General features: G+C 40.8%; 1 protein-coding gene across 1 annotated transcript in view; it reads right to left on the reverse strand.

Annotated features, from left to right (window-relative positions):
* csmd2 (CUB and Sushi multiple domains 2) overlaps positions 1-13508 on the reverse strand; it is a 689393-nt gene that overhangs the window by 460432 nt on the left and 215453 nt on the right. Inside the window, exons 11-14 of the mRNA XM_072247323.1 lie at positions 11877-12015; positions 6768-6955; positions 1810-1998; positions 522-638 (exon numbers count right to left, since the gene is read on the reverse strand). Of these exons, the coding sequence (XP_072103424.1) occupies positions 522-638; positions 1810-1998; positions 6768-6955; positions 11877-12015 (633 nt within the window). The remainder of the gene's footprint in view (positions 1-521; positions 639-1809; positions 1999-6767; positions 6956-11876; positions 12016-13508) is intronic.

Raw genomic sequence — 13508 nt, forward strand, 5'->3', positions numbered from 1 at the left:
CCATGGTTCTCACGGTTCTTCCGACTAGCTGGGGTTCAGATTCCTATGCTCCTCTTTGCTCAGCGAGGCTACTGTTTCTATGGCCATTTCAAGTTAATCAGGTCCTACTATCCACACTCCCACCAAGCCCCATTCCCCAAAGTACCTCACGCTCCCTTTCAACTTACTTGATTTGTTGGAAGATAAAATTTCATATTGTGAGACGAATTTTTAAAAAAGGCATGTGTCCAATGCCCCAGTAAATCTGCTAGTCTAGTAACATCAAAGTCTCAGGTGTGGTGGCTTATTAGAGTTTTAGCATACTTTACTACCTTATAGACTGTTACGTAACATCCAGACTCCATAATAATATTGTCAATAATCATTCTGATAAAATAAAACAGCAAAGATATTGAAACAAAGTTATCATTTAAAATACAGTAACAACAATGGTCAATTCTAATATCCTGCAGAATGGTGCTTTGAAAAATGGACAAAGGTCTCAACATTTTTCTGAGGAAACTTAAGTGTATAAATGTTACCTTTGCCATGTGATGTCTCTATTGTCCAGGTACAATTCAGAGAATTCCTATAAAAATCAGGAAAGCCAGGAGACAGGATGGTTCCACTTGGTCCACGAATGTAGCCTCCACACAAAGCTAAACCATAAAGAGAAACAAGTTCACAGATCTCCTTAATTAACAACTTACTTCTTCGTAGATGCTTTGAACTATGGAAATGATACCCAGTAGGGTATGCTTCAATACTTACAGTGGACCAATTTGTCAGTTTAAAACTGAATCAGATTTTCAATTACATGCAAATTAACACTTGTTATGGGAAAGGTTTTTCACAGAAAAATGTTTATTGGTGGACAAACTTAAGTTATTGCTACTTTGGGTATAAAGACATAAAGTGATTAAATTCACTGAGCCAATGAACATAAATTATTTGTTCAATAACAAATATTCAAAAAATACTTAATATTTTTGACATTACCAGCTCACCAGCATCTTCTGTTCATAGTTAATCTTTATATATTATTTAAAAGGCTCTTTTCAGAACTTGGTGGTAATAAAACTAATAGAAGAATCAATGTAGTCACTGATGAATAATTCACAAAGAGCTGCTTAGTTTGAATGGAACTGCTTTCAAGGTAAAAATCTTATTAGCGCACAGAACAAAATTACGCAATCCCCCCTACCTGCTAGGAGAGTTATTTCACTAAAACCAAAAATGGATGCAATGTCTCTGATAATGCCAGAGTCATAAACAACTCCAGAGGATGCCCCAGAGATGTGGAAAATATCTTTCAAAGCCCTCTCCCTATTTTGGGGAAAGTCAGCATATCAGTTGAAAGAAGTACAGAACAGAAGTTCTGAATGATACTGCGGCTTGATCCCTATGCATATTTTTGGTTACACAATATGATAGAACTTTTAACTAGAAAATACAAAGTTTATTTTTCAAAGTCACCTGAATTTCGACATTCACATCTTCCAATCCCCATCCCTCCCTCACTTTACCCCCTCCCAAACTTATGTCTCCAGGTGACTACAGATCTCATCCAATACGTAGAGGAAAGAGTGTTATCTGCAAATATTTGACCACCTGAAAAAAATCAAGTAGTGACGTTCGTGCCATCAACTTTGCTCCATGATTTTTTGCAGGTAGTGAGATTTACAACTCAAGAACTGTCTCCTCAGTTCACTTCCTTTTCTTTTCCAAAGCAACCAGCCAAATATGACAATGAGGCATGCCCTGTGTGGAAATGTTTGCTGAGATCTGAACCCACATTGTCCACTACAACTCTAAAAATTGAAGGAATACCTTCACAGCTGGGCAAAGCACGACTCCATTGGTAATTGGGTTCACAAACAAGGGCTTCATCATCACTTAGGGTATACCCTGGGTCACAGCCAAAGGTCACAGAAGATCCAATATAAAACCTATTTCCATAGCGCAGGCCATTTACAGGAATTCCAGGATCCAAACAAGAATCAGATTGTAGTTTAACACCTGAAAATATAATGATTGAAGGAGGTTATAAGCAAACTAATTAATTTGATGTTTCTGTTATTATAAGTGGTTTTATTATCAACATACACAATTGTTGAATTAAGCTATTTAAAGATTAATCCAATAAGAAGAACAGCAAACTATTGACTAACAACCTTCAATTCTGATCACCTCATTGCACAGGTGTATCAGGATGCTGCCAGGTTAGGAGGACGTATGCATGATTTGTTCTTTTTTTCATGCATCGGGGGTTTGACATTTTTCTTTGAACAGATTTTATGATTTTCTTTGTTTTATGGTTGTCTGTGGGAAGACAAATCTCAGGGTTGTATACTGCATACGATACACACACTACTTTAATAATAAATGTACTTTAAATCTTTGCTGTATTTTTTAAAAATAGATTTCCTTATTAAAACACAATTTTGATCCAAAAATTGGTCTTCCCTGATCGTTCAGGTAAAACTGTACAGGAGATTGCTTCTCCACTGCGACATTACATTTTGTACATTAAACAAAATTGGTTTTTCTTACTAATGGATGGAAGCTACTGCCTAGAAATTGAAGAACAACCGTTATCAAAAGGTGAGTCAGAATTTACATAAGTTGCTGGCAAAAACCATATTGGATATTATGGGAGCAGGATCAAGCGCAGGAGGTTAGCACTCGGTGTTCCCTGGGGCTTAGGAGTAAAGGGCAAATAAACAAAATCTGTTGCTTGTGAGATTGGATACAGAATTAGGATCAGAATTACCTTGGGTTTGGACATGAAGTTAATAAATTTCACGGCATATGCCGGCGATATTAAACCTGATTCTGATTCTGAAGTTGAGATGTGGGGCACAGGAACATCGATCAGGCTTGTTGCAGGCTAGGGCTGTGTTAATGAAGGGGGTAACTGGTTCAGTATGGTTTGGAAACAGGATAAAGGTAAGTGATTATTCATCAGCATCGCTCCCAGTCTGGCACTGCACTGGGAGGACCAAAATGACACATGTCATCTACCATGGGTGCCCTCAAGTTCAATGTAAACCACATTCCTTTTTCCTTGACAAGGAGCATTTCATGAGGAAAAACATCATCCTGTGCCTGACAGTCTTGATGATAGTGTTAGAATGACAACCATGATTGACACCTGAAAGCTATTGAGCATCCAGTCAAGTTTTCATAGTGACTAGCAAACAGCAGTTAACGTACTTATTTCAGAAAGAAAAAAGTATCTGAATACACAACACTGAAAAATGTGTTTTGGGCCTGAAATGAATTGTTTCTTTAATATGAGTCACTTAAAAAATGAATGTTGAATCCAGGATTGAAATTAGCTTCTCAAACATTGTGGGATAGTTGTAGTAGCAAAAGGGATCAGGATGATTGATATGAGGTTATCAAATCTGTTTCTATCCATTACATTTTTGTCTTAGTGAAACAGTTCCTCTGAAGGATAGGCTGAGATCAAATGACGCTCGTCTCTTGTCATGTTGCATATGAAATTCACTACAGATACCAGGTAACAAATGAGACAGCTGCAGAGACAGCATGTCGGGGAAGTTTCTTCATGTCTCCTGTAGCAGCTTAAATGAAAAACCTGATTGACAGTGAGCAGGGAAGTTCACTGAGGCAAGAAGCTGCCCTTCGTTCTCTCTTGTATATTATAACCTGTGGAATACTGGGGGGAGGAGCTGCTGGGATGGTGGGTGCTGGGGGTATAATCAGATACTGCAAAAAATAACCTTTGTCGTGTAGCATCAAATAAAAAGTATTGTGTGTTGCATTTCTTATATAATTTATAGTGGATAGCCAAGTCTTTAAAATGCCTTCGGATATTGTCCAGAGGAGAGTCTAAAAGTGGAAGAGATTTGTATGATGAAATTGATGGCTTTGTGGCCAAGTTTGTGAATGATACCAAGATAGGTGGAGGGGCAGGTAGTGTTGAGGAAGCAGAGAGGCTGAAGAAGGACTTAGATAGATCAGAAGAATGGGCTGATGGAATACAGAGTTGGGTCATGTATGGTCATGCACTTTGGTAGAAGAAATAGAAAGGCAGACTGTTTCAAAATGGAGAGAAAATTCATAAATCTGAGGTGCAAAGGGACTTGGGAGTCCTCATGCAGGATTCCCTAAAGGTTAACTTGCAGGTTGAGACAGTGGAGAGAAGGGCAAATGCAATGTTAGGGTTCATTTTGTGAGGACTAGAATATAAGAAGTAGCTTTATAAGGTGCTAGTGAGGCTTCACTTGGAGCATTGTGAGCAGCTTTGGGCCCCTTATTTAAGAAAGGTTGTGCTGACATTGGATAGAGCCTCCAACCTGATGGCATGAACACTGACTTCTCTAACTTCCGTTAATGCCCCTCCTCCTGTTCTTACCCCATCCCTTATTTATTTATTTATTCCTTTTTTTTTTGCTCTCTCTGTCCCTCTCACAATAACTCCTTGCCTGCTCTCCATCTTCCTCTGGAGCTCCCCTCCTCCTTTCTTTCTCCCTAGGCCTCCAGTCCCATGATCCCCTCCCTTCTCCAGCCTTGTATCCCTTTTGCAAATCAACTTTCCAGCTCTTAGCTCTATCCCTCCCCCTCCTGTCTTCTCCTATCATTTTGGATCTCCACCTCCCACTTTCAAATCTCTTACTATCTCTTCTTTCAGTTAGTCCTGACGAAGGGTCTCGACCCGAAACGTTGACTGCACCTCTTCCTAGAGATGCTGCCTGGCCTGTTGCGTTCATCAGCAACTTTTATGTGTGTTGCTTGGATAGAGCTCAGAGGCAGTTCACAAGAATGATTTTGGGAATGAAAAGGTTAACATATGAGGAGTGTTTGATGGCTCTGGGTCTGTACTTCATGGAGTTTAGAAGAATGAAGGGGATCTCATTGAAATCTGTCGAATGCTGAAAGGTCTAGATAGAGTGGATGTGAAGTGGATGTTTCCTATAGTGGAGGGTCTAGGACCAGAGAGCACAAACTCAGAATAGAGGGACGTCCATTTAGAACAGAGGTAAAGAGGAACTTATTTAGCCAGAGGGTGGTGCATCTGTGGAATTCATTGGCCCAGGAGGCTGTGGAGGCCAGGTCATTGGGTTTACTTAAGGTAGAGGTTGCTAGGTTCTTGATTAGTCAGGGCATGAAAGGTTACTGGAAGAAGGCAAGAGAATGAGGTTGAGAGAGAAAATGGATCAGCCTTGATTAATTGATAGTGCAGACTCAATGGGTTGAATGGCCTAATTCTGCTCCTATCTCTTATGGTCTTATGGCCCTATCCATACTTTCACTACGTTTGGCAGGTTACATACTGTGGCTTGTGCCCAGAAACTGGATTCCCTGATGACGCGGAGGCTCATTCTGAAATCTCAGTGTATCGGAGTACACTGACCGAGGAACAGACAAGTCTATCATCTCTACAGCTCACTCAGTATATGGGTGAGAGGTCACTATCTCAGATTGACAACTATCACCCGAGAGGTGGCTTTGAGTGGCAGCTTCAAAATGTAAATAAAGGTTGTTAGTGAGGCTGAGTTTGACACATAACCCACAGTCACAAATTGTCAACATTAATTCTCACTGTTGCAAATGGCTAAATGATACATTTTAAGTTTTGTAAGGTGCAAGAAGCACCAGAAATAAATGACCATGAGTGATACCAGTGAGACAGTTGTAAGAACTAAACTGCTTCAGTTACAACCAACAGGGAATTCAGCTCACCTTTTAAACTTTGCTCGGCTGGCTTAACTGTGACCACCCCAACACAAAATTGACTTTTCAAGTCATTTTAAGCTGTAAAAAACAGTTGTTACTAGACAGCCAGGAATCTTTTCTCAGAAATCATGGAGAGTGTAAATATGACACCAACAGCGTTGCCTCAGTCCAGACAATAATAATTGTGCACAATTGTCATTAGATTAGAATTTCAGCAGGCTGATTTGCCGACAATCAAGCAGACTTTTTATTATGGTGAAACTAATACATTTAATAACAATATATTTGCACGATACCATTTCAAATAATTAGTCTGTTATAATCCAAGTTTAAACTAACATGACCTGTTAATCTTATACTGATTGCTAAGTCTCAAAAGTGTTGGGAGAAACACAGGGGGATTTTATAGGACACTTTCAGCAGGAATTTATAATACAAAGGTCCTGTGGCATGATTCCACGATGGTTAACAAACTTAAGATTTAGCTCATAGGATACTAAGTTTGCTTCATTGCTTAGGTTAAATAGCTTTCAAAATGTAATGCTTCAGTGTATTATAATCAGAATGAGATAATCTTTTTGGGCCATCCTGCTCCCCTCCCCCACCACCTTCTCGAATCCAATTCAGTGATTTCCCTCAGAATTCCGAGTTCTGCCTGGAACTGTGTCAAAAATCCTTCCAAATCTGCAGCATCTTCCTTTTAATAGGCTCTTGATTCTCAACAGTTATTTCCCTTTCATCAGAACTGTGTGTGAATGGATTTAACAAGGATTATTATAATCACTGCCCACAGCCAGGCAATTATAGAGTATCTGGACAGGGACAGCTGAATATTTTGTCTGTATTCAGAAAAATAAAGAAACATACAGATCATATTGTAGGTTTGCAAATCACACCAGGGTGGATAACCATGGGATACTATCAAGCTACAGCAATTACAGCAAAGCATCAATTGATCATTAAGGCATTATTGTCTGCTGGGACTACACCTGCGAATGCCATCTTTTAATGAAGTACTGCTGTATGTCATCATTCCATCATCCAGGTTCCACACCCATCTATTGAAGTGATAACCAACTTACTTTCAAACCGAATCTGGAACCCAACATCTGCATGGCTCTTGTCAGTAGAGAACAGGAGGTAAAGATAGTTGCTGGTGCTGATCAGAAACTGAGGTACCTGTGTACCGTGGTATACTCCTATGAGCGGTGAAGAGTACGATCTTCCATCTCGTACCTCTAAGGTGTCATAGTTTACTTCAGTTTTAAATCTGGAAAAAGAGTAGTTATATCACACTGAGCAGAGGAACATTCAGCGATGAAGTTGGTATTCCATAATGGCATATTAATAGTAACACTGCCGTGAAATTTCAAACTACCAGTGCTTTTTAAACGGTGTGTGATCAACACGGTATATGAAATCAAAATGGACATAAGCAGGGCTGATGAATTAAAAGCTTTATCGTTCCTATGCAATTCTGTTTATCGGTCCTCACACATTTACTGAATGCAACACTTTGTATCTGAAACAAACTTTGGGCTGGAAATTCATTGGCATGAAAGAGACTCCGTAGAAAGATGATCATTGCGGTTACAGGTCTATCACTGCAATAATCAACAGCTGTACTGAATGGCTCTTGTGCAGTATCCATTGCATGCAGGGCATTCAAAAGAAAGTCTCAGTAAAACCCAGCAGTTAATACATGGGAATCAATAGTGTAGCCATGAACAACTTGTTGAAGCCTTGAATGGGTTGGATCGGGCAGTGAGGAGCCACATGGTAGTCGGGATGAAATCAGAGAAGAGTTGGGGAGAAGGTGTCAGGTTAAGGTTGGGGTCAATGGTTGAGATAAGGAATAATGTGTGGGAATGTGTTTTGGAATTGATAAAGGTGTGTGGACTTGGCTGTTAATATCCTGGTAAGAGGAGATAGGTAAGGCAACCTGAATGGATGGGATGTTGAGCGCAGAACTGAAATCCCATCTACTGGAATTGACTCCACTGTGGCTACTCTTAATGTGCATGGAAGCAGATACGTAAATGAGAAGAGTTTTATGTCCTATAAGGCTTTAGGTCTTCTAATAAATGGTCAAGAAATATATTCCCTTCTTCCAAGTTAAATCAGAAACGCAGCTTGTTAACTAATCACCACTTCAAGCAATGTGCTGATGCTGGATAATGCATCATTGATTTGTTCTTCAATGCCAACTTTTCAAGTAGCATATTGCTGCAGCTTGTAGTGCTCCTTTTGTGAGTATGTTGGTTTCCTCTGGGTCCTCTGACTTCCATTGATAGAATATGCTGCGTGGTTAGGTTAACTGACTGTCGAAAGTTGCCCATAGCATGCAGGTAAGTGGTAGAAGCTGGCCAACACACACAAAATGCTGGAGGAACTCAGCAGGACAGGCAGCATCTATGGAAAAAAGTACAGTTGACATTTTGGGCCGAGACTCTTCGGCAGGATTGGAGAGAAAAAAAACGAGGAGTAGATTTAAAAGGTGGGGAGGGAGGGGAGAGAGAAACAGCAGGTGATAGGTGAAACCTGAAGGGGGAGGAATGAAGTAAATAGCTGTGAGGTTGATTGGTGAAACAGATACAGGGCTGGAGAAGGGGAAGTCTGACAGGAGAGGTCAGAGGGCCACGGAAGAAAGAAAAAGGGAAGGAGCACCAGAGGGAGGTGATAGGTGGGCAAGGAGATAAGGTGAGGGAAGTAAAAAGGGGATGGGGAAAGGTGAAGGGTCAGGGGGCATTACCGGAAGTTCGAGAAATCAATGTTCATGCCATCAGGTTGGAGCATACCCAGAAAGAATATAAGGTGTTGTTCCTCCAACGACAGTGGTGGAGGCCATAGACAGAAATATCTGAATGGGAATGGAAAGTGGAATTAAAAAGTGTGGTGACTGGGAGATCCTGCTTTTACTGGTGAACGGAGCATAGGTGCTCAGCAAAGTGATCTCCCAATCTATGTCAGGTCTCACCAGTTAGAGGAGGAACCCACACCAGGAGCACCGGACACAGTATATGACCCCAACAGACTCACAGGTGAAGTTTGTGATGAGGCCACTCTTAGGTTGGAGGAACAACACCTTATATTCTGTCTGCGTGATTGGTGGGCAAGGAGATAAGGTGAGAGAGGTAATTACCCAAATTGTATTCTAAGCAAAGTTCCAGAAATAATATATCCGTCCTTATCTTTCTCAGGCTGTCTGAAACCTCAGGCACAGCAGCATTACGCAATACTAACAGAAGGTCCTCATCCTGAAATGTTAACTGTGTTTCTCTTTCCAGAAATGCTGGCTGATTCCCAAAGCATTTCCAATGGTTTATGGTTTTACATGGGAGAAATGAGAGACCTACATATTAAAAGAGCCTTTTTTATCATTCATTTATCTATAAATGTTTCTCCTCTTTCATCAACAATTCAGGTAGGTCAAAGGAGTGCATGAAATGTCTTCTCTTCCTATTTGAATACATCAATATTTGGCATCCTCTAAAGGATCCATCAATCTTAGATGGGTGGCAGGGTGGATATATGTCTCTAACAAAGGAGCTCCTTCCCTCTGTAAGCCTGCAGGTCACCCTTGGGCAAGGTGTAGAACCTGCTTAGCCCACCCTGTTCAGGGTCACAGAAAGCCATGGGAGCATGTGGTGGATGGTTGTATGAGCAGCTGATGCATTTCACTAGACCTGGTTATGCGACCACTGTTACCAGGTGGACAATCTCTGAAGAGTATTGATAATGGCTGGGTTCACCCATCTCGTAAAGACACTGCCCAGAAGAAGGCAATGGCAAACCACTTCGGCAGAAAAATTTGCCAAGAGCAATCATGGCCATGGATAGAGCGTGACCATTCATGTCATAAATAATGAATAAACAAATTTCTCAGAGAAATAAACTTTAACCCGAAAAGAATATCAGTCAGATATGCCTACTTCTAATTAAATAACACCTGGTTCTTTCATTGTTTCTCAATCATCATACTGGTTGTTCAAATCTATTTATTAATTGCATCTAAATAAATATTAGCAAGACAAAGGTCTTGCTGATATGGTCTCCCTGCATGACATATCCAACCATGGTCCTCCAAGTTATGGAGGAATCCAGTTCGGAAAAAGATCTTTCAGACCATGCCAACCATTAGTTACCCATTTACACTAATCCAACATTAATCTCACCCTTTTAATTATTCTCCCCTCATTCTCATCAACTAGTCTCAGATTCTACCACTTACCTACAAATTGGAAGCAACCTACTGAGTCCAATTAACATACCAACCCGAATGCCTCTGAGCTGTGAGGAGGAACTGCGGCAATCGGGAGAAACCCACACAGTCAGGGGAAACTCTGCTCACTGTGCCTCTGTTGCACGGTCTGAATGTGGAGGGACAATCTCACAGATTGAAACTTCCCCTAATTCCCACAACATGGCTCTGGATGGCAATGGAAGCTGGTAGTGATTTGGAAAGCACACCCCCAAATGCTGGCAAAAATGCTTTGACAGCATCCAAAACTCCACTCTATATTTGTTAACTATAAAGCAGGGTAACCTTTAATGCACTTAACACTCAGGGGCAGGTTCAAAGTATTGAAAAGGTATGAAATAAATAGAAGTTTTTTTAGAAATACCTGTAGGACACATTGGAGTGCAAGTTAACATACTTTTGTTGGGAATATCAGTGCTGAATTCAGGTGTTAGGATTATCACTGCATAAAAACACTTGGAGGACAGAAAAGACTGATGCATTTTGAACATGACAGTGCAAGGCTAATTAGGTGCTGGTTCTGCATCCTGTCAAACTCAATTGATAACTTGTCTGCAAGTCCTATTAAAAGAGTCTTTTATCTTTCAGTTATCTAGAAAATTATTTGGAGCAAAATAAATCTTCTGCCTGTAGATTGGAAAGTAGTTGCACAATCACTCGCAGATGCAAGTTGTTTATGTTGAGATTTTTTTTCCAATCCGTTGTATAGAATTAATAATACAATTAAATTAAGTACTTCCTTTTACAGGCTGGCTTTGACACAGTAATATCTAAATATCTCAACATCTTTGTCATTTGCATGAACTGGAAATAATCAGGGAGAAAGCACCCGTTAGTCTTGCGAGACCATGGATCTGCGCCTGGAAAATCTTCACTCTCCAGGGCGCAGGCCTGGGCAAGGTTGTATGGGGAAGACCAGCAGTTGCCCATGCTGCAAGTCTCCCCTCTTCATGACTCCCCTCTCCAAGGGAAGGGCATTAGGACCCATACAGCTTGGCACCAGTGTCGTCGCAGAGCAATGTGTGATTAAGTGCCTTGCTCAAGGACACAACACATGTTGCCTCGGCTGGGGCCCGAACTCACGACCTTCGGGTCGCTAGTCCAATGTCTTAACCACTTGGCCGCGTGCTCACACTCGGGGAGAAAACATGACCAGTTAATAGGTTGTTGTAATCTCCCTGCAGCTTTGATATTAAAACAAATCTCATGTTTTAGCTTTTATTTTAACTTCATTGTTGATATTTGGGTATTGTTGGCACTTAGTGTCCATCCCAAATCGCCCTCAGAAAGTGGAGGTGAGCTGCCTTGAACAGTTTTCCCATAAAGTAATTCACAGGACAAGGACAAAGACGAAATATGGGAGAAGAAGTTCGAAAGAATGACATGCTTCACTGAGTGAGAATCCAAGATCCAAGCAGTAACATGCTTTAAAAATGGCCTAGATAACCTTATGACTGTTAACAGAGCCACATATGCAGAAGAACTGTTAAGAGACACAAGAGACTGCAGATGTGGAATCTGGTGAAACAAACAATCTGCTGGTTGAACTCAGCAGGTCAAGTTGCATCTGGGGGTGAAAAGATATCGTTGACATTTCAAGTCAAAATCCTGAATCAGGACTGAAAGTCGAGACCAATTTGTGTTGGACTTCATCTTTGCAGATGAAAAAGCCGAGTATGGACCATGGTGTTTTGTGGAACATTCGCCCAGCCTGCACTTGGTCTTGCTGATGTAGAGTTGGCCTCATCGGGAGCACTAGAAGCAGTGGAGAAAGTTAAAGGAGGTGCACATGAACCTCCTCTGCTCTGAGTCCTGATGCAGGTTTTGATCCAAAATGTCAACAATTCTTTCATATGAGACCTCTTGAGTTCTGCCAGTAGATGATTTGTTGCATAGAAGTGTTGCTGTTAGATAATTGCTGAAAAATTACCTGTCAAAGGTTATTTTGATTGGGTATCCTGGTTCGGCTTCAATAACCCACACACAGTTCAAAGAATCCTTGTAAAATCCTGGCCAGCCTGGAGATAATATCATTCCACTTGGAGCAGTCAGGTGACCTCCACAAGGTGCTGTGGAAAAATACAGACAAAGTGAAGTCAGGATGATGCTGCATAGTCACTCAGTAGGAGTTGAATTTCATTCTTATTTTATTTTACTGTTGAAAAGAAAATACAGAGCAAGTTGCACGTTGAACAAAGGAGCAGGTGCAAACCATGCTTGAATTTGTTCCAAGCAATATATTCAACCATATCATCAAGGTAGACTGTGGTAGAAGCCTAAAGTGAAGTGTTGCAGGAGATCGAAGCACCGCGACAGAAGGCGCAGCTGTTGGAGGCCTCTGTACGCGGCCGACCTCTGTCTCTCTCCCTCTCTCTCTCCCTCGATGGTGAGAGACAGTTTGCTGATTCTCGAGTTGGGGGAATAAATAAGTGACACTGCATATGGTAACATCGCAAAAGTGAGCTGTTGGGCCCGTCTCTTGCTATGCCAGGAGCGATATCTCTCTTTCCCATGTTGGCGAGAGAGAGGGTCTGTTGAGATGTCAAAGTGTTGGAATGGACGGTAGTTTTTGATGGACTCTCGATCATGGTCTCCGGGGTCTTGCTGTCGCTTGCATGGTGGGTGGTGGGGCGGCTGATGCCTCTGCTGAAGCAAGCGGGAGTGGGGGAAGGTTGATGCTTTTGCTACTGCTTGGTGTGTGGGAGCAGGGAGTGGGGCTTTGGGGTTCTGATGTTTTTCTGTTATTCACTTTGTTTTTTTTTCTCTCTGTTTCATTGATGTCTGCAAAAGGTAGGGATTTCAGGTTGTATACAGTATATATTCTCTGATATTAAGTTGAACCATTGAACAGAATGGATACAATAGGCCTAGTGGTCTCGTTCAGCTCTGAAATAATTTACTATTCTGTCTAGTGCACAAAAAAATCTTAAATGAACGGAGCAATTCCCTAATAAGTCTTCCCTAAACAGTCTGCAACATATGCCTGACTGTTAAGTAGTAATCTTCTACTTCTTGCTATCATTGATAACAAGTAGGGATAAATGGTAAAACAAGGTGCTGACATTAATTCAACCATTAGGACTTTCTGATATGTAGATTACGGAAACCTTACATTTGTACTCTATGCTCTGATAATATTTCATAATCCAGAGTTTTACAATCTGTAGAAACCATAGTAATAAATGTAATTGAAATATTATACATGGAACTAATCTATAAGCAATGCTGGAGCATGAAATCTCACTTTAAAATGAGCTCTGACAGGCTATTTAAATTCATAGACAAATGCACACATTTGACTAAATGCAATTGAAACTCCACTGAGCATATTTAATAAGTAAACACATTCCCACCAGCACTCTTGTACACTGTCAGTCTTTAGTATATATCATGTTTACAGCCATTTTCATACCAAAAAGACTAAAAATATACACTGGTTCTTTCATTTGTCCATCACTGTTTTATTAAACTGATTTGAATAAACCAGAGCATTTTCTCATAGAACTAGAGAAAGTTTAATATGAGGAAGGGGTATATTAGGCACATTATATCAATCCCAACT

The sequence above is a fragment of the Mobula birostris genome, chromosome 30 (genome assembly GCF_030028105.1).
Source record: "Mobula birostris isolate sMobBir1 chromosome 30, sMobBir1.hap1, whole genome shotgun sequence".
Taxonomy (NCBI): Eukaryota; Metazoa; Chordata; class Chondrichthyes; order Myliobatiformes; family Myliobatidae; genus Mobula; species Mobula birostris.